This window comes from Rhineura floridana, chromosome 11 (genome assembly GCF_030035675.1).
Source record: "Rhineura floridana isolate rRhiFlo1 chromosome 11, rRhiFlo1.hap2, whole genome shotgun sequence".
NCBI classification, from domain to species: domain Eukaryota; kingdom Metazoa; phylum Chordata; class Lepidosauria; order Squamata; family Rhineuridae; genus Rhineura; species Rhineura floridana.
The window spans coordinates 27,686,365-27,712,019 of record NC_084490.1 but is presented as its reverse complement, the minus strand read 5'-3'; the positions used below and the strand labels follow the sequence as shown (position 1 = coordinate 27,712,019).

The 25,655-nt window shown below is 40.1% G+C and overlaps 2 protein-coding genes across 2 annotated transcripts in view; one reads left to right on the top strand and one right to left on the bottom strand.

Moving 5' to 3' along the window:
* The window catches only part of LOC133367663 (von Willebrand factor A domain-containing protein 5A-like), a 30,189-nt gene extending 27,472 nt beyond the window's left edge, over positions 1 to 2,717 (top strand). The window contains exons 15-17 of the mRNA XM_061591758.1: positions 520 to 647; positions 850 to 973; positions 2,638 to 2,717. Coding sequence (XP_061447742.1) covers positions 520 to 647; positions 850 to 973; positions 2,638 to 2,717 — 332 coding nt within the window. The remainder of the gene's footprint in view (positions 1 to 519; positions 648 to 849; positions 974 to 2,637) is intronic.
* Positions 2,718 to 10,323: 7,606 nt separating this feature from the next.
* Positions 10,324 to 22,420, bottom strand: LOC133367662 (vomeronasal type-2 receptor 26-like). Its single transcript, XM_061591757.1, has 6 exons — positions 22,161 to 22,420; positions 20,091 to 20,382; positions 18,729 to 19,529; positions 14,120 to 14,347; positions 13,338 to 13,464; positions 10,324 to 11,225 (listed from the first exon to the last, which is right to left on the bottom strand). The coding sequence occupies exons 1-6, from the start codon at positions 22,418 to 22,420 to the stop codon at positions 10,324 to 10,326; spliced, it is 2,610 nt and encodes an 869-aa protein (XP_061447741.1).
* Positions 22,421 to 25,655: the final 3,235 nt, after the last annotated feature.

Sequence of the window (25,655 nt, the reverse complement as noted above, 5' to 3'; positions counted from 1 at the left end):
TGAGCTCCCAATTGTTCCTTTGCTGGAGTAAGGTGTACTCCCTGGGCTCATAATGATCTCAGGTGATTGACAAATGGGTTGTCTCACCCACCTGTCAAAGTTGGCCTGTGGGGTGGAATCAGGTAAGGATCTGTCCCATAGGGTCAAAAAGTTACCTCACCCCTGGTTTAAGGAATAATGTAGGGCTGGGAAGCCTGAAAGAAGACTTTCTTGGCTGAGGATGCCCAGATCTTGGAAGTTGGTGGTGGGATTATTATTGTCCTTGGATCGGTGTGGTGCTTGAATCCTAGTTGTTCTACAGGCCCAGACTTTCAAGGCTACCCAGAGGCTCCCATGAGAGCCCAGAACAGCATAGTGAACACTGTTGTATGCTTGCATACATTATCTCCTGTGTGCTATGGATTGTTATCTTTCTTTGTATACATGGATTTTCAAAACTGTTTGGAGAGTAGATGAGGAAAGAGTGAAATGCTTGTGAAGGAAGTGATGTTCTGACTGCTTCTTTATTACCCCCAACAGCAAATGAGTCACTTCTCTTGAGGTTAGTCTCACTGCAGAATGCTGATGGCTCCTGGCCCGTTGATGCCAATCTGCTCAGCATACTCGGTCTGAGTGAAGCAGAGATGTTGGGGAAAATGCCTGCTCGGGTAGGACATTTGGAAAGCTCAGACACTCTTGCAGAAGCAAGGTTCTGTGCCTCCATCTATATGGGCCCTTGAAAATGGAAATCATTCCATGTGTTCATCCAGGGATGGGATACCTATGGGAGTGGGCTCTGGAGGTGTCTCTGACAGGATGAGTAAGGATAACTCAGTGTGATTTTTACCCTTCTCCTGCACATAATCTCAGGTAGCCCCAACTGCATGGGCAACAGTTCTTGTCATTCTCTGGCTCCATGTCTATGCTGCTGAACAGAGTGACATCTGGCAGCTATTAGAGGCAAAAGCCATGGGCTGGCTCCATGACACCACAGGTGAGAGAGTGCGCATGGGAGGCTGGCAAAGGGCTGGCAAGGATAATGACAATAATGATGGATACATAAAGTCAAAGGAGGGCAAGGAAGAGTGGAAGGGTATCAAAGTGGAACTAAATAATTAAAAGTGTGTATTTGAATTTGTAATTTTAGCTTACAGTGTATACTTTTAACTATTGATTTTATTCTTTATTCTTCTTTAAACTCGTTTTTAATGGATTTTCACTGACTAATGTATATTTTATATGGTTTGTCAACCACTTAGATGTTGTGTTTACAGTGGTATACCAGTTTTGTTAAATAAATAATAAATAAGCCCCCCCCATATAAAAGCACAACTCTATAACCCAACAGTTCCGCTGCTTTGAATCCAATTCTTCCATCAGGGTCTGCCTCTGTTATAGAGGCCGATATAGTCCTCTATAGCCAACAAAATGCACCAGGTTCAGGCCAGGCTTTGGGTTCTCCATAATGTGCATGTCAAAGGATGCTAAGGATGAGTCATAAGCAGCAGTCTGAGGGAGTGCTGTAGTGCACCTTTTTTTTTTTTTAAAACCATTCAATTACAGAGCAATCCTGATTCATGGAAGCTGGCATAGATCCATACCCTTTTTAGGAGCAAGGCTGGCAGAAGGAAAACTAGTCTGTAAAATAAAGTTTGATTTACACCACCCTTTTTGCCAATGTAAGTTCAGCTGGGTTGCCAGGTCATATGACTGAGCTGAACAGAGATAGGATCCAGTGTAAGTTCCCCCCTCCTTGGTCCTGCCCCTATCACTCCCCGGGAATGAGAGTACGCCTAGATAAATTATGCCAGCCTCAGCTTAGCTGAGTGAGAGAGTTACACCAGCATAGCCCACCTGAGCTGGGAACCAACCAGCTGAGCTGGAGATCCACCAAATCCTAACTCGCTCATCCCAGTGGATCTTGGGTTTGGATTACACCCTTAAAAAGAAACTACATTCAAAAATCATGAAAGTGGAGAGAAAATGATGGTCACATTTTCATGGGTGGGAGTCAGGGCACAAGCTTACCCTGCGTTTGAGGTGGCAGGGGGCTGTTTGTGACTCAGGGTGCTTTCTTTCATTCTACAAATTATCCCACCAGTTGGCTGCAGTTCAATTGTTCGCCATATGGGGCAGCCACACACAGGTTCTGGCAGCTCCTGACAAAGGAGAAGCAACCATTAGAAACTTCAGGTTGTTCAGGGTGGGCTTTTAGTCCCACCCTCATTTGTCTCAGCTGTAAGCCCTTCAAAACAACTCTCTAGCTAAAGAAAGGAGATGTTTCTTTGCTAGCAGTTTATTTTGAAGAGCTCTCCTGAAGACAGCTAGGGATGGGGGCCAAATGCCCACATTTGTGGGGAAACCATTTACCCTAAGGATCCCCCCTGGGGGTGGCCTTTTGCCTCCACCCCATTTTCCCTTGAAAAAGTTGTGTCAGCAAAGCAACAGAGAAATGTCTCCATTGCTTTGCTTGGGCTTTGCTTTTTAAACCCTTGGATTGTATCAGATAATGAAGTGAGCTATTTCTGGTTAATTCATTTCTGAATCTAGCCAAGGTCAGCTAATGCAGCTCTACATTAGTCAGGGGGAAGTGCCTGAGGGTGCTACATTGAAATAACTATCTTGCACACAATGTAACCCTCTCCCTCTTTCTTGCAGGACCTAAACTAGCTGAATGTGTGAAGGCTGGTAATGCCTTCTTGGGAAGCGACATCAGTGCTGAGGTTTTTGGGCTCTGAAGAGCCCCCTCCTGCTTGCCAGATAACCTTGATATATTTCTCTGGAGTTCCTGCACTCACACTTGATGCTCTTCAGCTATATTTCATTTTTCCATCTGAATGGCTGTAGTACTTTTGAAAGCCTTTTGTCTTTTTTCCTTACTGTAGAATCAGAGCTTGGAAAGTTACTTTTTTGAACTACAACTCCCATCAGCCCAATCCACTGGCCATGCTGGCTGGGGCTGATGGGAGTTGTAGTTCAAAAAAGTAACTTTTCCAAGCTCTGCTGTAGATGTGTCACTTGTCTTCAAGATGGTAGCTGCTTTTCCAGACCTGAGCTGCCTTGCTTTACCTCGGCAACATCTGTGTTACCTGTCCATTCCATCCATAAACATATATTGACACAGATGAAAGAGAATCAGAAAAGGCACCCGGGATGTGTGGGGGAAATCCTCAGGGAGAACATATTCCCAATTAGAGTTCCAGGTCAGGTCAGCTTGAACAAAGAGAAATGTGTGCAGACATTTTATTTAAACATGAGGAAGCAGCTATTTGCCTCGCAGTCACTATACCAAAGTACATTCTGGTAGCAGCGTTGCTTCATCTTGTTAATTGTACGCAAAGTTTTTTATCAATTGATATGTCAAGGGGAACTACAAATCCCATAATTCTTAATGGAAAAAGACACCAGTAACACTATGCTGAACATTCACCTTACTAACAGCCACAGGAGGGGAGGAGGACAGTTGTGATGAAGGATCCCCCCAAGCATCCTGGCCCCAAACAATTTGTGCCCTTGAAAACTGATAAAGGAGAAATGGATTTCTTTCCCTTATTCACATAAAACAGGCATTAAAACAGGTCAAGCTCACTTTGCTGCAAATTCCTGAGCATCTTTCTGTGCCAAGAATGGCTAAAGCATGACCGGCAGATCATTAATTTAGTATTGTTTAAGCCAATGCATATAATCTCTTGATTAATATACTTTTTACTACGTGATCTTGGAAACAAGGTTTCTGATCTCGCATATTATAGAGCAATAGCCTCAGCTAAGGAAAATCTTCATAATGGAATCAGAGTGGAAGACAAGATAAAATTTTAGCTTGATGCTGATTTTTTTAATAACATGATATGTATCATTTTATTCCATAAATGTAAAGTGTGTGCGCCACCTCCTTCACCCCTCTGTGTTTGATGGAGAGTGGCTGGCTCAGAGTTACCCCTTTTACTGTGTTTCCTAATCATTCTTTATATTATGTGGCTTTCAGCTATAATATGGTGATTTGAAATTAATCCTTTTCTATAGCAGTGTATAGAATTTCTAGTCCTCTAAGGGGAACCAAAATTGGCTTTGCATCATGGTATTGTCTAAAGTACAGGCTGTTATGTCCTAGAGATGTCCCAGGCCAGCTTGGCTGATCAGAAGCCATGATGGGAATGGAATGTACAGTACAAAATCATCAGTAATTATGACTGTAAAATGGTAATATCTAAAAAGGGGGCCAGATTGATATTAATCTGAGAAGACAACCACACAATGGGGATGGGAGGTATCTGCTTGATTATGAATATACATGTATTCATTTTAATAAAGTTATCTGGTTGGCTTGGAACGATTGTAAAGAGGAGGAACTGTGATGTTATGTGGCCAAGGACTCATGAGATTGGTGAAATCATTGTCACATGCTGTAACTGTACTCTATAAAAGAGCTTGCACACAGTGCTTCAGTGCAATCCTTCCCAGACTTTTTTTGGGGGGGGGTCTGACCCTGCATAAACTTGTACCAAATAAAGGCCTACCTTTTTGCTTTAAGCCTGTGTCATTAATTACTTAAAGGACCCCCAGAAAAGATCCCACAGGAGAATAATAAAAATTTCTCCAACAGCTGCAGTGGGCCTCTTTGTGGAGGGGGTGGTGGCAGTATAAGGGGGTGTTTGTGTGACAGTGCAGAATCTAGGTAGGGGTTCCACTTGAGGTGAGCTGTGCCTGATTCAGTTCTGCTCCCAAGAATTTGAGCAGGGAGCTTTGCTAAGGCAAGCACCCATGCATGAATTCTCGTGTCATCCCTGCCATTACAATTTCCATTGAAATAGAAAGGTATATAATAAAGACATAAACTTACATTGTGTTTTTTTTCTTATTATCAATTGCTTTCTGTTGTTCAGGCCCCAGCACTATGATGTGGCATTTAGGGAAGAAGATACAACCCAGTAACCCAGTGCTGGAGGACAAGATGGAGAAGATCTCCACAGCGACCATATATTTTCCTTTTGTGCTCAGATAGGTTGGAATAAAGGTTAACCAAACACTGCAAAACACCAACATGCTGAAAGTGATGAACTTGGTTTCATTGAAACTGTCGGGTAACTTCCTGGCTCAGAAAGCCACCATGAAGCTGATAATGGCCAGGAACCCATATAATCCAAGCTGCAGTAGAACGTGGTAGCTGAACCTTCATTACATTCCAGTATGATTTTCCCATCCAATGAGCACATGTCCCTATCTGGGAATGGTGGAGAAATATTTAACCAAAGAGTACAAATCCCTGCTTGAATAAAGGAGCAGGAAAGGACAATAGAATTGACCAGTCCTTTTCCCACCCACATCCTTATATTGACTCCTGGTCTGGTTGCCATCAATGCCAGAAAAACAGTGATGGCTTTTGCCAACATAGAGGAAAGGGCTACAGAGAACATAATGCCGAAAGCTGTTTGTTGCAGAAAACAGGTCACCTTTCCAGACTGTCCAATGAAGAGGAAGGAGCAGAGGAAGCAAAGGAGGAGGGAGATGAGGAGGAAAAAAGAGGGATTAGCTTACTGTGACATGATCCAACACTCCCCAACTTGCTTGTGGGTTGGAAGGCCAATCCCAGTCAGAATATGCATCTCTCTGGATTGTGTGATGTAGTTTTGATGTGCAAACAATGTGCACAAAGATAAATATTTTGCATCAAAGATATGTACAAAATACAAATTTTACAGACGTGCCCTGAAAAGCAGGGAAAAGGGCATAGTTTACATTTTAAAAGTGTGTATTTTATGTAAAAATCATGCAAAATATTACAATTGAAATGTGAATGTTTTGGTTTTGAAAAATCTGCACAAAACAAGATGGAATGGGCATTTAATTGAATGCTACAGAGACTGCAACTAGATGGAATTTGCTACTCAGCCCATCTTTACTGCCAAGTGCAAAATGAAATATTAATGTTAGTTCTTGATACTTAGAAACTGGTTTCGCTGCATCTGTGAAATCTCCAAACCCCCTCCTCTCACAACATACCTGTGGAGTCTTGTTGATTGCTGAAAAGGTGGCCACATTGGCAGAGATTTCAGATGTATGGCCTCCAATGACAACTATCAGATTGTTCTGGCTGTGACACTTGAGGTTTGGGACAAACCTATGTGTAGAGAGCAAGCTGAGGGTGGCCTTATAGGTTATTCTTGCAGTGAAATAGCTACTGAGGATATGGAACCCCAGAGAGCTGCTTGATAAGATGTTGGTATTCTCAGTGATCACTTTGACAGCAAATGCTAAGGACAGGATGTGCTGGTATTACTTTGACACTGAACTAAAAATATACCTTTTTATCAAAGCAGTAACAACAGCAGCAATCACAACAGGAATCACATTTGAACTCTTAATCCTCACTTCTCTACATGCTTTTAAGACTGAGGTGTATCTTAAAAGCATAGATGATAAAACAAAAGAAAGATAATAAAGTCAAGGGAGAAAATAAAAGAAAAAAAGACACATGACATACTGTAGATATTTCTCGCATGAAGATCTAAATGGTTAAAACTTGTTGAGATCATTGTAGTGCTTTGTTAAAGTCCTTCCTGAATGTATTGAAGTCACTTGCTTTGCTTACAAGCAATGATGACAGCACCATCACAACACAAAAAACAGCTCCAAGTAGTTAGGCCACAGGTAAGATTTTATGTGCCCTGTAGTTATTTAAGAGCAGATTCTAAGAAGAGATGCAGAGTGAGACTCTTGTTTCATCTCTTTGGTGACATCCTTCTTATTTCACTTAATACACTGGAAATCTCTGTATCAACAGGTTCAGTCAAACAAGATACGGTATATACTTCAAGATGAAGAGAGTTCAAGCAACTGATAATGGATCATTTATATTACCTGAACTTAGAGATACATTCATGGAATTGAAGTACATCTACAACAGTGGGATGACATCAGAGAAGATATTACAAGTAGAAAATACAAAGGAGCCTTGAAGATTTCTATAAATTAATCTACATTTAATGCTTGATCAGTGCATGGTGCCTGAGGGCTGATGGACAAATTCCCTTTAAACACAAACACACACACACACACACACACACACCCCTATGATATTTTAGTTGGGCATTTTTAAAATTAAAAATATAAATAGCAACATAGAAGACAGTGTTTGCAAAGGCATCCATCACTCACATACTCTCACTTATTTGATTGTTCCAGCAATTAAGCCAAGCTTGGCATTTGTGGGAATAGTCTAGGCACACTACATGGACAAAAACCATAGGAAGAATGAAACATGGCAGTACTTTTAAAATTTGGGTGAAAAGATTCAAAAATACAGAAGACTGGAAGGGCACAGGAAGGCAAAGGGATGGAGACAAAGGGTGACATTGAACCACTGCAAGAGAAGGAAAAAATAGGTGTGACCAAAACTAAATAAGGACATAATCCACCATGCATGGGATCCATTTTGTTCAATGGGGCTTCCAGAGGAAAACCAACTACTAGTTTGTGGTCAACAGTATAAAGTAGAATTAAGGGGAAATTTTAAATTAAAAGAAATGATTCAGCAAGCTGAAATTTTGCCTTTTTTCTCACACCCAAAAGGAAAATTGTTAGTGAAGGACTGTGTGGCTTAATGATGTGTTCCCAGTTGCTTTGGTCGGAAGATACTGTATTATAGAATGAGAGAGCGAGAGAAGAAATAATGCCTTACATAGGTTCATCAATCAAGATGTGTGCTGGCTGTTCCATAAAGGAGAGGTTGTTAGAGAGGAAGAAGACTTGCGAAGCAATCTCACCAATGAGAAGGTCTCCTGGCTGGTAAAAGTTATGAGGAATAGGGAGGGGTTCATTATGTATGCTGCAGTTAATCACTTGTGTCTTGTACACACTGTGAGACAGCAGTATGAGCACTAACACCACCTGCATGATCCTGTTGACAAAACTTTCTCTCCAGATATATGTTCCCATGTTTCCAACTACAATATTGTTGCTCATCTGTTTCGATGGCCACCCTTGAATTGTGGATGATTCTGTTCCTTTATTACTTTTCAGCTTGGCTTGTTAATTAATCTGAGTGTCAGTACTTTGGTCCTATGTTTGAAAATGGTATCTTGTCCATCAGTATCCTTAAGCAGTGTATTCTTTATCACCTTACTTTATCTTACCATAGTGCTGGCAACCCTGTTTTCTGCACAGATCCGCTGCATGACCAAGTTCCCCATGGGGAATGCAGCCATGCAGCCAATTCCTGTAGAAAGCAGGGTTGCACTCTCTGCGTGTAATTAGCATTATGGTGAGTCTATATGCATGATGAGTGTGCTGATTAAAAACTAGTCAAGAAGGTCTGATTTCTCACAGTAAAAATCCCTGAAATGGAAGATCAACAAGGGTTGGAGACAGGATGAGGCAAAGGGATATTCACAGGAGATGGTGGAATCATCTGATGAAAGCATACCCTAACCCTAACATGTGAAAGGGAACATCTAAAGGGAAACATAACCTAACATCTAAAGGGGAAATGTCAAAGCCTGCCTATCTCTAGATCTGAAACACATGAAGGTCATTGCTTTTTCAGATGCTTATTTTTGAGGTTGCATCAGGCATGACAGAACTGCTAGAAGATTTTCCCTTTTTGAATTGTAGAGTGAATATTTTCTTCGTTGAGAGGTTAAAACTAGCCCGTGAAATGATCTTGCTTACTGGCTCTGGAAATTACTTGTGTCAGAGGATGGAAACCAGTAATTTTGACAATGTTGGTGATGATTAGCTCTTCCCCTGTGTTGTTGGCTTTTGAAGTTGCATCATGAAGTTGTTGGCTTTTGAAGTTGCTAGGAGATTTTTTTCTATTCTGTAGTTGAATTATTTTCTTCTCAAAGAGATAATAACTAGTGAGTAGAAATTTCCCCAGTTGTTCCAGGCTGCCTTTATCCAGGACTATGGTTAACCTTGCCCACATTTGGTATAAACCCAGATTTAAATTCAGAGTCACAGTCTGAAGAATTGGAGGCTCAGACTCCTGCTGATAGGCATCTTCTTCTGTAGTTCACTTCCAATTGTTTCCCCAATTTATGGCTATTAAGATGAATCAGCTGCACAAGTGAGTTCACATGGGGAACTCAGTCACTCAGGCAATCCCTCAGCATGGTTCCTACTGAGAAGATAGTCAAGCAGGTTATACAGCAGGGTTGAACTTACAGCCCATCATCAGCTTTCTACAGTAATCGGCTGCATTGTTGCATTCCCCATGGGGACCGGTCATGCAGCTGATCTCTGCAGAAAGCAGGTTTGCCAGCCCTATGCTTGGTGCATTGCTGAGAATACAGCTGGCAAAGCCTCATGTGCTGCAATTCCCAAGACCTTGACAATTATGGGAGAAGGCAATACAGTGGAAGAAAATGGGAGGAAAGGATGAGAAAATAGCAGAGAAGGTGGTGTTGGGAGACAAAATTGGAAGAAGCACAAATTTTGTTGGGATTTATATGATTCATACCCTTCATGGAAAACACCAAATCCCTTTTGAGGAGGGATTTGGAGATGCAGTATAAATAAGGAGGTTAGGCATCAGTTTGGGTATAAATGAGGGTTTCAAGTATTAACTCTTTAACTGAATCTGCAAAAATTACTAACATGATTCCTTACTCATGTTGTGTGGAAATTCCCTCTAAAGCAGCTGTGGGGAACCTTTGGTCATCCAGATGTTGCTGAACTACAACTCCCATCAGCCCTAGCAAGGATGGCCAATGACCAGGGATGATAAGAATTGCTGTTCAGCAACATCTGGAGGGCTAAAAATTCATCACACCTGCCCTAAAGGAATGCTTAATTCTGCAGTAGCTCCACTTTGGCTCTGATACAGAAGTCAATTAAGACACAAGATAAATAGCTAATGTAAAATGTAACTTAGTCTTACATTACTGTCTGGGTCATCATCCCCACATATTTTGTGATAAGTTAAGGGAGGCCATTAAAATGTCAATTTCCTCCAAAATATTCACCTCTGGGCATGTGAGTGTGGTATAAGCCCTTCCTTGCCCTGATTCCCAGACAGAGTGGTCTGAAGAAATCCTTCACCCTGTTTTTGATTCCCCAAACAATTGCCAGTCTTTACAGACCTCTCTTTACCCACAATATCCCTGCAGTTCTGGGTACTATTCTTGGGGACTGGTCAGGGTTCCAGGGAGCGTAACATAGTGTTTGCATGAGGCAAATGAAATGGATGTCCAATCAAGGTAGATTGTGCCTTGCTCATTCCTTCTCCTAGAGGGGTGGCGGTGGTCATGAGGTATCCATGCATAAATTCTCATAATATCTCTACCACCAGCATTTTCAATGAATTATAGATCTAAGTGCACAAGAAAGATATGACCTTATTTTTCTTCATTTTGTTTTCCACATTAGTTGTTTCCTACTGTTCAGCTCAGGCCTCAGCACAATGATATAGCATTTAGGGGAAAAGATGCAACCTAGCAACCCAGCACTGGAACACAAAATGCAGAAGATCTCCACAGCCACCATGTATTTTCCATTTGTGCTCAGGTACGTTGGAATAAAGGTTAACCAAACACTACAAAACACCAACATGCTGAAAGTAATGAACTTGGCTTCATTGAAACTGTCAGGCAATTTCCTGGCTAGAAAAGCCACAGTGAAACTGACAATGGCCAGGAAACCCATATAGCCCAAGACACAGTAAAACATGATAGATGAACCCTCATTACATTCCAATATGATTTCCCCTTTCAGAGAGTGCATGTCCACATCTGGGAATGGAGGGGACTTACTTAACCAAACAGTGCAAATACCAGCTTGAATGAAGGAACAGAAAAGGACAATAGAATTTGCCAGTCCTTTCCTTATCCATTTCCTCATCCCAGATCCTGGTTTGGTTGCCATAAATGCCAGAACCACAGTGATAGTCTTTGCCAACACAGAAGAAAGGGCCACAGAGAAAATGATGCCAAAAGCTGTTTGTCGGAGAAGGCAGATCACCTTTCCAGGCTGTCCAATGAACAGCAATGCACAGGGGAAGCAGAAGAGGAGGGAGATGAGGAGGATATAGGCGAGGGTCCAGTTGCTGGCTTTCACTATGGGTGTGTCCTTGTGCTTTACAAAAATGCCAAGTACTAAAGTTGTGATGAAAGAGAAAGAAATTGCCACGGTAGCTAAGATGATCCCTAAATCTTCTTTGTAAGAGAGGTAACTTTGAACCTTTGGAATGCATTGACTTTTGTCGTTGTTGGGATAGTGGTTCTCTGGACAACTGACACAGGCATCTGCATCTGGAAAAAAAGGAAGATGTGTTTAAGCATTTCAAGATGTTGACCAACACTTGTCTAAAGGTTTGTTATAAAAACCAGTGACAGTGCCTCTTTTTGCATACCTGTGGTTACAGAAAGTTTTGTAGTACAGCTCATAGTTTTTCAGTGAGCCAAGAAATATCTGATTCAGATCTCAGCTCAAGCCAATGACTCTTAAAATAGCTTTGGTAAAAGCTGCTCTTTCTCAGCCTTATTCTTCATCTGTAATGTGGAAATATAATTCTGATCTACCTTACAAGCTAATTTGAGAGATATGGGAACAAAGTATGTACAACACTCAAAGTTCTTTTAAATTAATAAACTGTTCTCATTTGAATTTAGGCAATACTTTAATAATGGAGAATGGTCTGAAGGCACATGACACAGCCATCTTGGTGAAGCAACTGCTGTCTGAATCTGGTCAGCTCCTCTATGATAGATCACTTGGAAGCTCCAGGAAGCCCTAAATGCACATCTCCCCCAATTCAAAATCTGGAACAGGCAGGCTGAACTTACACATTTTAAGACTCCTCCAACAAAATCTGAGCCACAATATTTCCTGTTTCTCACACACTCATTATTATCTTTCCATTTAACTTAAGGAGACATTTATGTCAATCTTCTTTGCACTGCTCAGACAATCCCAATCCAAAATATTGCAATGGTCAGGAGGTCCCTCCCATCCATCTCCAAGCACAATAATCAAATTAAAAGCTGGCATTTTACTAGTGTTAGCCTTAGTAGTTTCACATCCTCCTGTTGTCATGAGGGCAATCCAGCCAATCAGAATACAGGAATTAGCATACAGCCATAACATGCACTATAATCATAGTAGAACATTAGCAGGCCTGTCTCAGGGTAGTCCCAACAACTTTATAGGCCTATCTGAATCATACAACTGTTCTGAGCCTTGTCTGAGCTATTTCCAAGTTACTGGTCATCTCTACATCTTGTGGGAGCAAATTCCATAGTTTACCAATGTATTATCTGAAAAAGTACTTTCTTTGTCTGTCCTGAATCTTATCACATTCAGCTTCATTGGATGTCCTCGAGTTCAACTGTTATGAGAGAAGACTATGTGCTTCCTTCATTCCATGGATAATTTTATACACCTCTTCAACGTTCCCCATTTCTTGTATTTTCTGTAAACTAAAAGGTCCTAAATGTTGTAACCTTTCTTCATACGGCAGTTGCTTTAGCCTCTTGATCATTTTGCTTGTTCTTTTCTGCACCTTTCCTAACTTCACAGTATTTTCTAGCTTACAAAGATTTGTTCCTGGTCTCCAAAATTTTGCTCAAGGATGCCTACATAGCTGTCATAGTTGGGGTGTAGTGTGTTTATCAAAGTTTGCCTGGTGTTGCCAGGTGCATCGCTTCCTTGAGAAAGTAGATCAGTCCATGTTGATTTATGCCTTAGTTATATTGGGATGGCATCACTGAAATGTGGGGCTGCCCTTGCAAATTGTTTGGAAACATCAGCTGTTCCAAAGTGCAAAAATAGTTATTGGCAGCATGCCCCTATCTTTTTGAAACTGTACAAATTACTTCCAATCCAACTTAAATTTCACCTTCCAAAGCCAAACATGTTAGGGACAGGTTACCGAAGAAACCACCACCTGCTGTATGAATCTACCTGTGTGTTAAGTTCTGATGGAGAGGGTCTCATCAAGGTTGTGACTTCAGAAATATGATTGGGATGGACCCAGTTCTAAGTGCCTGTGCCTAGGATGTGGAACTCCTTTCCAAGCAAGCCTTGATTTGACCCCCTTTTATTTCAAAAAGGTATTTCTCCTGTGGATTAATTGGTGGTTTTTTATGTTCTCTATCTGTTATATGACATCTTACCTGTCATCCCTATAAATATTGATGTATTCTTTGCTTCTTTTTAAAAAATGGTATTGTGAACCATAAGAAGAGCTTGCTGGATCAGGCCAATGGCTGGATCAGGCCAATATCCTGTTCTTACAGTGGCCAACCAATTGCCCTTGGGAACCACCTTCATGGACATCCAAGTTATACACATTTTCCAAAAAAAAAAAAAAAGAATTTAAATTATGGGGATTTGTCAAAATCTCTTTACATTATACCTCCTACCTTTTCTGTGAGAGATCATCCCTTCTGGACATGGAGCACAATCATAGCAGCAAAATTTCTCTCCCTCCTTCTTTTTCCTGCTGTAGCCGGGATAGCAGTTGTCATTACACACAGAAACTGGCAGCGCCTGCACAGAAACATGTAGGATGATTTATAGCAAGTCAAGTCCTCCATTATACACAGTTTGCTTCCCTGAAGGAAACAAAAGATAACACTCTATGTAATCTATTGCAAGCCACAACAGGTGCACCCTGAATTCACCCAACAAGATTGTTAATCTATTCAGTCACACCCTGAGCCGGGCAGATCATCTGTTTGTTTATGGGCTCCACTAAATGCACATCTACGATACAATTGTGTGATGACTCCTGCTGGAAGGAAGGGCAGGATATAAATGAAATAATAAATAAAACAAATAAATAAATAATAAATAAATGACCTAGGCCTAGACCTTTCCAGAAGGTTGCAGTTGGCCTAATCAGGGAACTGCTCAATTTATCACACAATCACAGGTATTCAGAATGCACCCACAGCCTCAGAAGCAATGCTGATATAATTAAAGAGGCTGAATAAATTGGTCTGCATATGGGAGGCCAAGAGGCAACTCTCCAACAGCACACTTTACAGGTCCCAATTCTGTACAGAGGAAATAGGCAAGTTTTAAAAAACAAAGATCATGCTGCTGAGTGTATTTCAGCATCTCAAGAGCAAGTAGAAGGATGAAGTGGTCTAAACAGAACCTTTCCTTGTTATACATTCAAGCATCTGCAGCTGCCTCTCACCTGATTAAAGTTTTGGTGCCAGATAATTTGCTCATCATGAATGATTAACTCCTTGCCTGGAGGAGCCTGAGGTTCCAGTCTTCCAACTTTAACTCTAACCACTGAGCCGTTGTTAAACATCAACCAGTTTGTAACATCAAAACCTACAACTAATTCTCCAATGTCATCAAAGTGTACAGTGTCTCCAGCACTGTTGTTGAATAAGGTGCTCTTTAGAAATTGATGCACCTAAAATGAGAATATTATTTATTCTTTCATTTATATACAAAATTTGTATAACTAACATTGTCTAGGCAGAAAGTGATAAATTTTAAAGGATTTTATAAAAGAAGTGAAAACAATAATCATAATGACAAATAGAACCACCAGGAGCAGACTATATAAAACACCATTAACAAGCAGCAAAATGTCTCAAGAATTTTAGATGCCATAGTAAGACAAAGTATGACATCAAACATGACATTTGAATGCATTTTATTGGAGCATATGGCCGACACAAAAGGAATAATTTCCACATTTTATTTACATCTTACTGAAATAGACATGAGTATGTTAGATAGATAGAAAATACAATGGGAAGATGAAATTGGGATAACTAAAACCAAATCTACAGCACAGAATATGGATGATTTGATACAAGAAAACTGCTGTATATTCCGGCGTATAAGACGACTTTTTAACCCAGGAAAATCTTCTCAAAAGTCGGGGGTCGTCTTATACGCCGGGTGTCGTCTTATAGGGCGGGTGCTGAAACTTCCGAGCCTTTTGTATAGTATGGACAGTCTTTGTCAAACAGTTTTGGTATAGTATCAACAGCTTCAAGTAGTTGCAGTATTCAAATAGTCGCAAGAGGCAGCAGCAGTAGCAGAAAGAAAGCTATGTAAATCACGCTGTGGGGCTGCCAGAAAGCCTTGGCTCTGCAAACTACAGCCTGTGTAATTGAGACCCCCCTTTTTGGCACTGTAACTGACTAGACAGAAAGAGACAAATAAAATGGCGGCCGCAAAAAACGGCAGGAAAATTGGCCAATCAGAGAAGCTTGGGGTGATAAAGAAGCAATGGCGGTCATAGGAACGCACCAGCAAGCACAAAACAGTCTCAAACCAAAACTCTGGGGCCGCTGGGCTGCGAGAGCACGATTGGGCTCAGCAAACAAGGGAAAGAATGAGCCGCAGCTGCGGGCTCTAAAGGCAGTTGCGGTAGGCTTAAGATGCCGCAGACGAGCCGGGGGAGGCAGAGCAACCCCCCCCAGATAGGGCCTCTGACACAGAGCCGCAGCTGCAGGCTCTGGAGCTGCCGTGAAAAAGGTAAAGTGGCAGCAATACTGAGAGCAGCAGCTGCAAGCTCTCAGTTAATTCTAGGTGGCTTGCTGAGGGGGGAAGAGCCGCAGCCGCGGTCTCCCGTAACGTCACTGAGCTTCAGGAGGCAAAGGAAGCCATATGCACAGGCTCCTTATGTAAGTAAGCCAAAGAAGTCAGGAAAAAATGCTGCGGAGCGGGCCAGGAAGCAGCGATCGCAAGCTCCTGATTAGAGCTGCGTCAGCCGCCAGAGAACAAAAGGAGCCGCAGCCGCAGCCTCCCTGAAAGCCGTAGGCAATTTACTGGGGGAAAAAACGAAAGGAGCCACAGCCGCGGTCTCCCTGAGAGCCGTTAGGGAATTTCCTTCCTTTCAGCTTTAGAGTGAATTAGGAAAAGTTTAATCCACTTGCACTGTTTTATGTTTACATGTTTGATGACAAACAGCCTTATGTTTATAAGTGACAGTTTTCCTGCTAAGTACCTGCATGTCATAAGCAGGGGTAGTCTTATATGGCGAGTATATCCCAAACTCTATATTTTAACTGGAAAAATTGGGGGTCGTCTTATACGCCCAGTCGTCTTATACGCCGGAATATACGGTATGTCAACAATCCTTAGGGAGAATTGCTTAAAATGAATGCATTGATGGTATATTGCGCCAGTGAGGCTGGCATTGTCTCTTATCAGTTTGGGAGGCACAAAACGAGAAAATGACATCGAAGCAAGTATATTGATGGCTACTTGCAGGGTAATAATCCAAAACTGGAAAGCTGAAGAACTTTTGCCATTAACCTGAAAAGCAGCCATCCTTTGAAATTCACACTTATTGGAATTCTGCAATGCAGTTCTCCAATCAGGCAGTGTTTACAAAAATGCATATATAGAGGAAAGTCTGCATAAAAATGTATATTAGTGAATGTAACATACAAAAATTCATTCTGTTAGGAGAAATTGCTTGCCAGAATGTGTACATTAGTCAAAACTACATACAGAAATGTGTTTATTAGGAGAAATGTGCATTATGAATAACTGAAAAGTTTGCACATGAGAATTGTTTTTTAAAAAATCACGAATTGCTGTAGAAATGTGGGCAACCAAATTTAAAATTGGAAAAGGGAGAAATGAACTGAAATTAACAGATCCTTCCATCCCTACTCAAAGCTGACCCATTGAAATAACTTCTCATAACTTAGGTCCATTAGTTCAATGGGTGTACTCTGAGTAAAAGTTATTTGATTACAACCCTTAATACAAGCTGTAATGTTATGATAAAGTATACAGAAGCAGTTGCAAATGGATCTTATATCTTTCGCTACATGTAAAGAGGGAAAGTATCTTAAATGCATTAAATGCATTGCTTTCTGTAGTTTTTTACAAAATATAATTTTGCCTATTTTTGGTTATTAGTTTTGTTAGTTTGGCTAACAACAACAAGAACAACAGAATCTTAGTTGCTTGGTGGGGGGAAAGTATCATTGGAAGAAACCATAACATGGTCACTGGGTGAATCTCTCTGGTGAAGCATTACACAATTGGGGAGCCACCACCTAAAAGGTCCCCTTTTGAGTAAACCACCCATTACATCACATTTGGTGAGGGCTCCTGTTGAAGGGTTTTTGAAAATACATCAGGTAGTTATATATGGGAAGTAGCTATGCTTTAGGTAATCTGGCCTCAAGTCATTCGGAGCTTTCAAAGTTAATATCAACATTTTGAATTTTGCCTAGAAATGGACTGACAATGAGTGCAGATAGAAAAAGTACTCCGTAAGATGGCCACATTGGCTAGTCCCTATTAATAAAACTTGATGCCTGATTTTGAACCAGTTGACTTTTTGGACCATTTTCAAAGGTATTGTAGTAATCCAAGTGTGAGGTTACCAGATCATGCTATCTAAGTCCAGAGAGGGCCAGAGTAAGTATATTTGCTGAAGCTGATAAAAGGCACTCCATACTCTACTTGTGCCTTCACTGGATCTATGAGCAGCATCACAAAACTTCACACTTGGACATCACTTAGCTGGGCAGACAAAGCACGTACTATCAGAATGTCTGTCTTTTCTGGTTTGAGTCTCTGTTTATTAGCCCTTATCAAGTCCTTTACCAAACCAAGGTATTCAGAGCACCCTCTCCCTCAGCTAGATAAGGTGAAAAGAAGAAGTAGAGTGAGTATCATCCATATGGTGATGATGCCACAATCCAAATCTTAGGATGACCTTTCCCAAGAGTTCACATTAGGTAGCATAAGTAATAAAGTATAGGCCTGTAGCACCCCATAGCATACTTATGAAAGGGCTGAACAATAATCCTTTGCAGCCACTTTCTGGAATCAACCTTGCAAGCAGGGATGAAACAACTATAATGTAGAACTGCCAACTCCTAACTCAGACAGTCTACCCAGAATGGCACTGTGCTGAGTCCCCACCCCATTTTGAGAAATTCTTTGCCTCCTGCAAAAGTTGAGTATATTGTGCTTTTATAGGAAGGTAGAGAACTTTATAATTGAGAAAAACAAATCAAGAAAAAAAATCTACTTCTGTTAAGCTAATGACATGCTGAGGCAGCCCTATGGTTGTTATGTCAGCCATGAAGTCCACTCAAAATCCTTGGATACTGCGGTCCTCAGAGCAATCATTCTGGGGATTCCTCAATGCTAACTAAATCTGAGACTATCTCTGCTAGCTCAGGCAAGGAGACATGTCGGCAGTGGGGGGAGGAGGTACACCAGCAGAATCTGCAGTCTGTCCCAAATGCCCAGCACAAGATACAAACATTCCAATTCACACTCAACCAGAAGGGAAGTCAAGCGAGAGAGATGGAATTCCCTCCTCCCTGAACCTCAGATCTATGCTAGTACTGTATTGAGTACCCAGAAGGACACATCTAGGAAAGATTCATTCCCCCAAGCTTCCCTGACCAGTCAGGTTGTGCCCTCATTCACAATTGCATCATGAATTAGACATATTTGATTTTCAACTTTATTTTTGAATGTGAGTGAAGGGACAAATAGGTGTTGAAATTATTACACTGAACTGTCTTATACAGTTCTTTGGACATCATATCCAAAGACAGTATGTATATGTGGTGAGATGATATTTTTAGCTGTCATTCCACACCATTTGGCTTTGCATTGGTGGCCAATAACAAATAGTAATAATAAAACCACTATATTATAATTTGGATGGTTCTCCTTGTCTAACTATATTTGCAAACAAATATATTTTCTTGGAATTGTTTTATAGAGACATTCCCTTTACCTCTGGATCATCACTAGTTTGATATATTTTAGTGAAAGTGTTGATTTCTAAGTACCTGCCATGGTTGCACATTCTGAATTGCTGTTCCTTTCCCATCTACCATTCTTCTGTGTTTGGACCAGGATTTGTACATGGAATGTAATGCATGTGCCACTGCATAGACAGCATTGTAGACATTGTAGCTGTGGCCAGTCATGCTCATTTCAAACAAAATTCCAGGAATGTTCTCCAGCTTTTCCTCTCCAGTACAAATTTTCTTCTCATTCTCTTCATCCCTCCCTTGAGACATTTTCAATGAACAGCTGAATGCCTGCTCCCAGAAGTCCTGGATAAAACCATCTCTTTTGGCCCATGAAGGTCTTATCACCTGAGTGAACTTTTGGAATCCTAAAGGCTGATTTGAGTGAACTGTGAAGGATATGGAGCCATTAAATGCTTGTATATCCCAATTCTTCTGAATGGACAGCGATTCAAAATCCCAATGAGATGTAATAATCCACACTTTGCACAGAGGTGGGATTTTCAGGAAATCTGCTAGAAACAACATTAATCTAACAACCTGAAAGGAGGGAGGTTCTCCATATACGAAGAATATTTTGACTTTTGTCTCCATGAAAATATCATAGTTTTTCCATTGCTCTATTAGCAAGCCTATAAGCTCATCCACATAAGACTGTTTTGGTATTCTTACTATGAAGGCATAACAGATGCCATTCTGGGAAAGCATTGGCACCACTGTCTGTAAAAACTGGTCCCCTTTGTCATCATCCACAGCACCAAGCCCAACCCATATCCATCCAAAATGCTGAAGTAACCGCACAACCCCTAAGTGCTGTTTGGCTTCATTTGGGACCATCTGGTACAAAAAGGGGTATAGCATTTTGGAATGCTGGGCTGTTAAAAATGATCCATAAGTAAGCTGGAATAAAATGCACAAATATTTGTATATATAGATTAAAAGTGCATGCAGAATAATACAATCTACTTAATTTGTCCAGACCTGAAGCTCTCAAATTTGCTTGTGGATCAGAATGCAAATCCCAGTCAGAATATGAAAGTCACTGGATTTTGTGAAGCAGTTTTGGTGTGCAAAAATGCACACAAAATATGTATTGTAGAGAATATGTACAAATACATATTGAAAACACCATATTTCACATTTTAAAAGTTCATTTTTAATATAAAAGAACATGCAAAATATGTTCAATTTAAATGTGGGTTTCAAAAAATCTGCACAAAACAGGATGAAACAAACATATGACTGAGTACCACTGAGACTAAAAGTAGATGGAATTAGCTAATCAGTTCATTCCTATTGACTAGTGCAACATAAAATGTTAATATTAGTTGCTGTGACTTGGAAACTATGGTTTTGCTACAGTTGTGAAATCTCCATACTCCCATGTACACAGTTTACCTGTGGAGCCTTGTGGATTGCTGAAATGATGGCTACATTGGCAGAGATTTCAGAGATATGTCCTCCAATTAGAGCTATCAGATTGCTCCGGTGACAACACTTGAAGTTGGGAACAAATCTATGCTGTGCAGAGAGCAGGCTCAGTGTGGCCTTATAGGTCATTCTTGCAGTGAAGTAGCTATTGAGGATATGGAACCCCAGAGAGATATTTGAGAAGATGTTGGGAGCCTCATTGATCTCTTTGACAGCCAATGCTAAGGCCAGGATGTGCTGATAGTACTTTGGCACTGAACTAAAAAGAGTTAGAGCAATTTACCAAAAAAGCAGTGACTACAGTAATCACAACAAGGTTCATATTCTAAGTCTTTATCATCATTAATCTGCATGCTTTTAAGACTGAGGTGTATCTTAAAAGCACAGATGACAGGACAGTGAAGAAAAACAATGAAGTCTCCCTTCTGTCAGATGTTTTGTGAAAACTATCTTATTTTGACAGGCCTTCGCAATTTGAATTGTTTTTCTTTTTAACCAATCCGTATTTATCGATGTTAGATGTTTTTAGAGATATCATTATGGTTGTGTTTACTGATTTTATTATATGTTGTGCTCCATCTCATATTCTTATGAAAGTATGTATTATAAATATGTAAATAAAAAAACAAAACAAAAAAGAAAGAAAAATACCTGACATAAATATTCCTCACATGAAGAACTAAATGCTCAAAATGTATTGGGATCATGCTAGTACTTAAAAATGTGCTCGCCACACTCTCTTTGCCTACAAATAATTATGACAACAGCACAACAACCAGCTCAAAATAGACAGGCCATCCAGCAATGTGTCATGTACTTCACAGTTTTTTAAAAGCAAATTCTAAAAGAGAGGAGATGTACAGTGAAATTCTTGGTTTTTATTTATTTTATGAATTTTAATACAATACCATGTAATTACACTAATTCTGTCCAGTCACTAAACTATTTGTTATGAATACAATTTTGATATTTTAAAATACTTGCATCTTCATTTGTATCTTCAATATATAAATACAGTTTAATATATAGTAATTATATCATCAGTCATATCACCTATCACATCATCAGTTAATCATTAACTAGAATTAAATGAGTGAGACTCTTGTTTCATATCTGATGCATTCCTGTTACAGCTTCAATCAAACCAGATACATACAGTTAAGATGAAGGCAGTTTAAGCAACTGGTAATGGGTCATTTATATTACCTGAACTTAGAGATACATTCATGGAACTGAAGTACATCTACCACAGTGGGATGACATCAGAGAAGATATAACAAGTAGAAAATACAAAGGAGAGCCTTGCAGGTTTCTATAAATTAATCTACATTGAATACCCCAGATATGCTTGATCAGTGCATGGTTTCTGAGGACCAATGGACAGTTTCTCTTAAAAATATATATATACACCTATGATATTTTAGTTGGGCAGTTTTAAAATTAAAAATATGAATAGCAACTGAGGAGAAGACAGTGTTTGCAAAGGCATCCATCATTCATATACTCTAACTTGGGCATCACATTTGATTGTTCCAGCAATTAAGCCAAGCTTGTCACTTTGTAAAGTGGGAATAGTCTAGGTAAACTACATGGGCGAAAACCATAGGAAGAATGAAACATGGCAGTATTTTTAAAAATTGGGTGAAAAGATTCAAAAATACAGAAGACTGGAAGGGCACAGGAAGGCAAAGGGATGGAGACGAGGGTGACAGTGAACCACTGCAAGAGAAGGAAAAAATAGGTGTGACCAAAACTAAATAAGGACATAATCCACCATGCATGGGATCCATTTTGTTCAATGGGGCTTCCAGAGGAAAACTGACTACTAGTTTGTGGTCAACAATAAAAATCAGAATTAAGGGGAAATTTTAAATTAAAAGAAATGATTCAGCAAGCTGAAATTTTGCCTTTTTTCTCACACCCAAAAGGAAAATTGTTAGTGAAGGACTGTGTGGCTTAATGATGTGTTCCCAGTTGCTTTGGTTGGAAAATACTGTATTATAGAATGAGAGAGCGAGAGAAGAAATAATGCCTTACATAGGTTCATCAATCAAGATGTGTGCTGGCTGTTCCATAAAGGAGAGGTTGTTAGAGAAGAAGAAGACTTGCGAAGCAATCTCACCAATGAGAAGGTCTCCTGGCTGGTAAAAGTTATGAGGAATAGGGAGGGGATCATCATGTATGCTGCAGTTAATCACTTGTGTCTTGTACACACTGTGAGACAGCAGTATGAACACTAACACCACCCCCTGCATGAATCTGTTGACAAAACTTTCTTCCCAAATGTACATTCCCATGTTTCCAACTACAATATTGTTGCTCATCTGTTTTGATAGCCACCCTTGAATTGTGGATGATTCTGTTGCAATTTTCAGCTTGGCTTGTTAATGAATCTGAGTGCCAGTACTTTGGACCTATGCTTGAAAATGGTATCTTGTCCATCAGTATCCTTAAGCAGTGTATTCTTTATCACCATACTTTATCTTAGCATGAGAGTTCCAAAGAAATGTAATTTACATTGTGGTGAGTCTGTTTGCATGAATGAACATGTTGATTAAAAACTAGTCAGAAAGGTCTGATTTCTCACAGTAAAAATCTCTGAAATGGAAGATCAACAAGGGTTGGAGACAAGATGAGGCAAAGGGATATTCACAGGAGATGGTAGAATCACCTGATGAAAGCATACCCTAACATGTGAAGGGGAACATCGAAAGGGGAACATACCCTAATGTCTAAAGGGAAAATGACAAAGCCCCGCCTATCCCTTGATCTGAACTACATCAAGGTCTTATTGCCTTTTCAGATGCTTGTTGTTGAAGTTGCATCAGGCACGACAGAACTGCTAGAAGATTTTCCCTTTTTGAACTGTAGAGTGAATACTTTCTTCATTGAGAGATAATAACCATCCAATGGGATGATCTTGCTTATTAGCTCTGGAAACTACTGTGTCAGAGGATGGAAACCAGTAATTTTGACAATGTTGGTGATGATTAGCTCTTCCCATGTGTTGTTGGCTTTTGAAGTTGCATCATGTAAGACTGTTTGAATTGTAGCTGAATTATTTTCTTCTCAAAGAGATAATAATTAGTCAATAGAAATTTCCCCAGTTGCTCCAAGTTGCCTTTATCCAGGACTATGGTTAAATTTGCCCAAATCTGGTATAATTTGAAGGCCCAGGTTTAAATTCAGAGTCACAATCGGAAGAATTTGTGGGTTAGACTCATGCTGATAGGCGTCTCTTTCTGCAGTTCCAATTAATGTTTTCCCCAAGGTATGCCTATTAAGAGTCTGTTGTAATTATTAAAAGCATTCATATAATATTTATTTATTTATTATTTTACTTATAACCAACCCTTCAGCAAATCATCCCAGGGCATTTTATATCTCAATCATTATATCAAAATATCACTATTAAAATAAGTACAATGTACATTTAAATCATGAAATCACTGCAGCAACCTATATTTAGAATTCACTAACAGGCAAAAAACCTTGCGGTTTAAGAATGTACCTATAGCCCACATATATTTCTATCAAACTTTAAAAAGCAGGGAAATTGGGCAGCTATAGAGAATGCACCAGGCGAGCAGGAGACCTGACATCCTCTCTCAGAAGTTGTACTGCCCTACAAATTTGTCAAAATGCAAACACAATTTGGGCTGGTCTTTCACAGTCCAATCCACTTGCTGTGTAGCTTGGAAGAATTTGGTAACATGTGCCTCTGAGCATATGGTGAGTGGTGGCAACACCTGCAATTTGCAAATAATAGAAGGAAAACATATGCTGTGCTTGATCTTGATCAAGCATCTGGGAGTCTGGCTTTTAGAACATTGACCGTTAGTTCTTACTGAACATGCCTGACATCATTCAGTTCAATGCAAAATTTATTAAATTAATTAAAAATCAGCCAGACATTTTTTTTAACTTTTAAACTGCAGAAGATGAAGGTCAGAGTATGGGGCAAGATCAGTTACAGGATTACAGGTACTCTGTGAACAGCTGATTTTTAATGAATTTCAACAGATTATGAGAACTCTCAGAGAAAAAAGTCCAAAAGGGCTCTGGGTTTTTCCCCTCTCTGTTCAGACTTTGAACTCTCGATTCTCTCTGACTGTTTTGTTTATCGCCATTAAAATTGGCAGGGATGTTAAGCAAGCATTTCTGAGTTCAGGGCTATATGTTTTGTAAGGTTTTGTTTTCAAATGAGCTTATGGAAAGCATCAGAATGGCATGGGGGTATTTTCAATTTAACATTGCAGAATGTGAAAAATCCACACCGGCTATAGTATACAGACACTCTAGTGGCTGTATAATAATAAAACAGCAACACAGAACAGGCAAATGTAAGCAAAAATACTGCCCCAAGAAGTATCCAATCTAAAATTTGACAGTATGCATGTCTGTTGAGCAGGTTCACCAAGAAGATTTCTAAGACTATTGAACATTTGCTTTCAGAGCCTAGCTCAGTATTGTGATAGCACTGATTCAATCAGGTTTTCAGCCTGAGCAATCAATCAATCAATCAATCTTTATTGATACGGTCATAGACCAAAAGACATTTATAAATAAAACTACATACATTTATAATAAAAGGTTACAAAGTTGCAGTCATGTTAAAACAGTAAAACAATAAAACAACAAGGAAAACAGTTACAGTTGGGTGGCGGAAGCTTCTGGAAGGATAGATGCCTTCCGAATTGATTGAGCCGCAAAAATAAATTTAGCAACTGACAAGATAGTATCCTTATTAGCTGCTGACAAAAGATGTAAAAGTAAACAGTTAAGCGGTTTGTAGGGGTATTTATTTATGATGGGGGTTATGAATTTGGAGCGAATATCGTCATATAGGGCGCACTCAAAGATGACATGAGAGAGAGTTTCTATGGCGCTGACACCACAAAGGCATAATCGGTTTGCATACGGGATACGTTTAAATCTCCCTTCAAGTAAGGCAGAGATAAGACAGTTAAATCTAGCCTTTGTAAAGGCTAGACGATATTTGGGGATCGTAAGAGTTTCCAGATAAGGGGCACTGAGCATAGGCACAAAGCTCAGACCAAAGTGAATAGGAGAGCAGGTCGAGGTGGCTGCAGTTATGGAGCGTTGGAAGTCCATATCGTTGATACGAGTCCGGATAGAATGTTTAACTGTCTCTGGAGCGAGGCACATCAGATGTTCAATTGAGAGGCCAATACTTGCAAGGTAATTTGTAAACGTACGGGCCCATTTCGAGGTAAAAGAGTCTTCCCAGAGTAAAGGGAGATAGCCAGTAGATTTTTCATAAGACATTTTAAACCAGAAATTTAGGGCGGCCAACCACGCTTGAGACTCAAGTGAGACTAGGCCAGATTCTAACCTAAGGACCGCCGCAGGAACGCACCTGGGAACGCCAAAAATTTGTCTGAGAAACAAGGAGAGAACTGCCTCCGCAGAAGAGTTGAAGGCGCCAATCCATAAAGGTACCCCGTAGAGAAGTTGAGAAATAGTTTTGGATCTAAAAACCTTTAGGGCTGCCGGAATGTATTGTCCTCC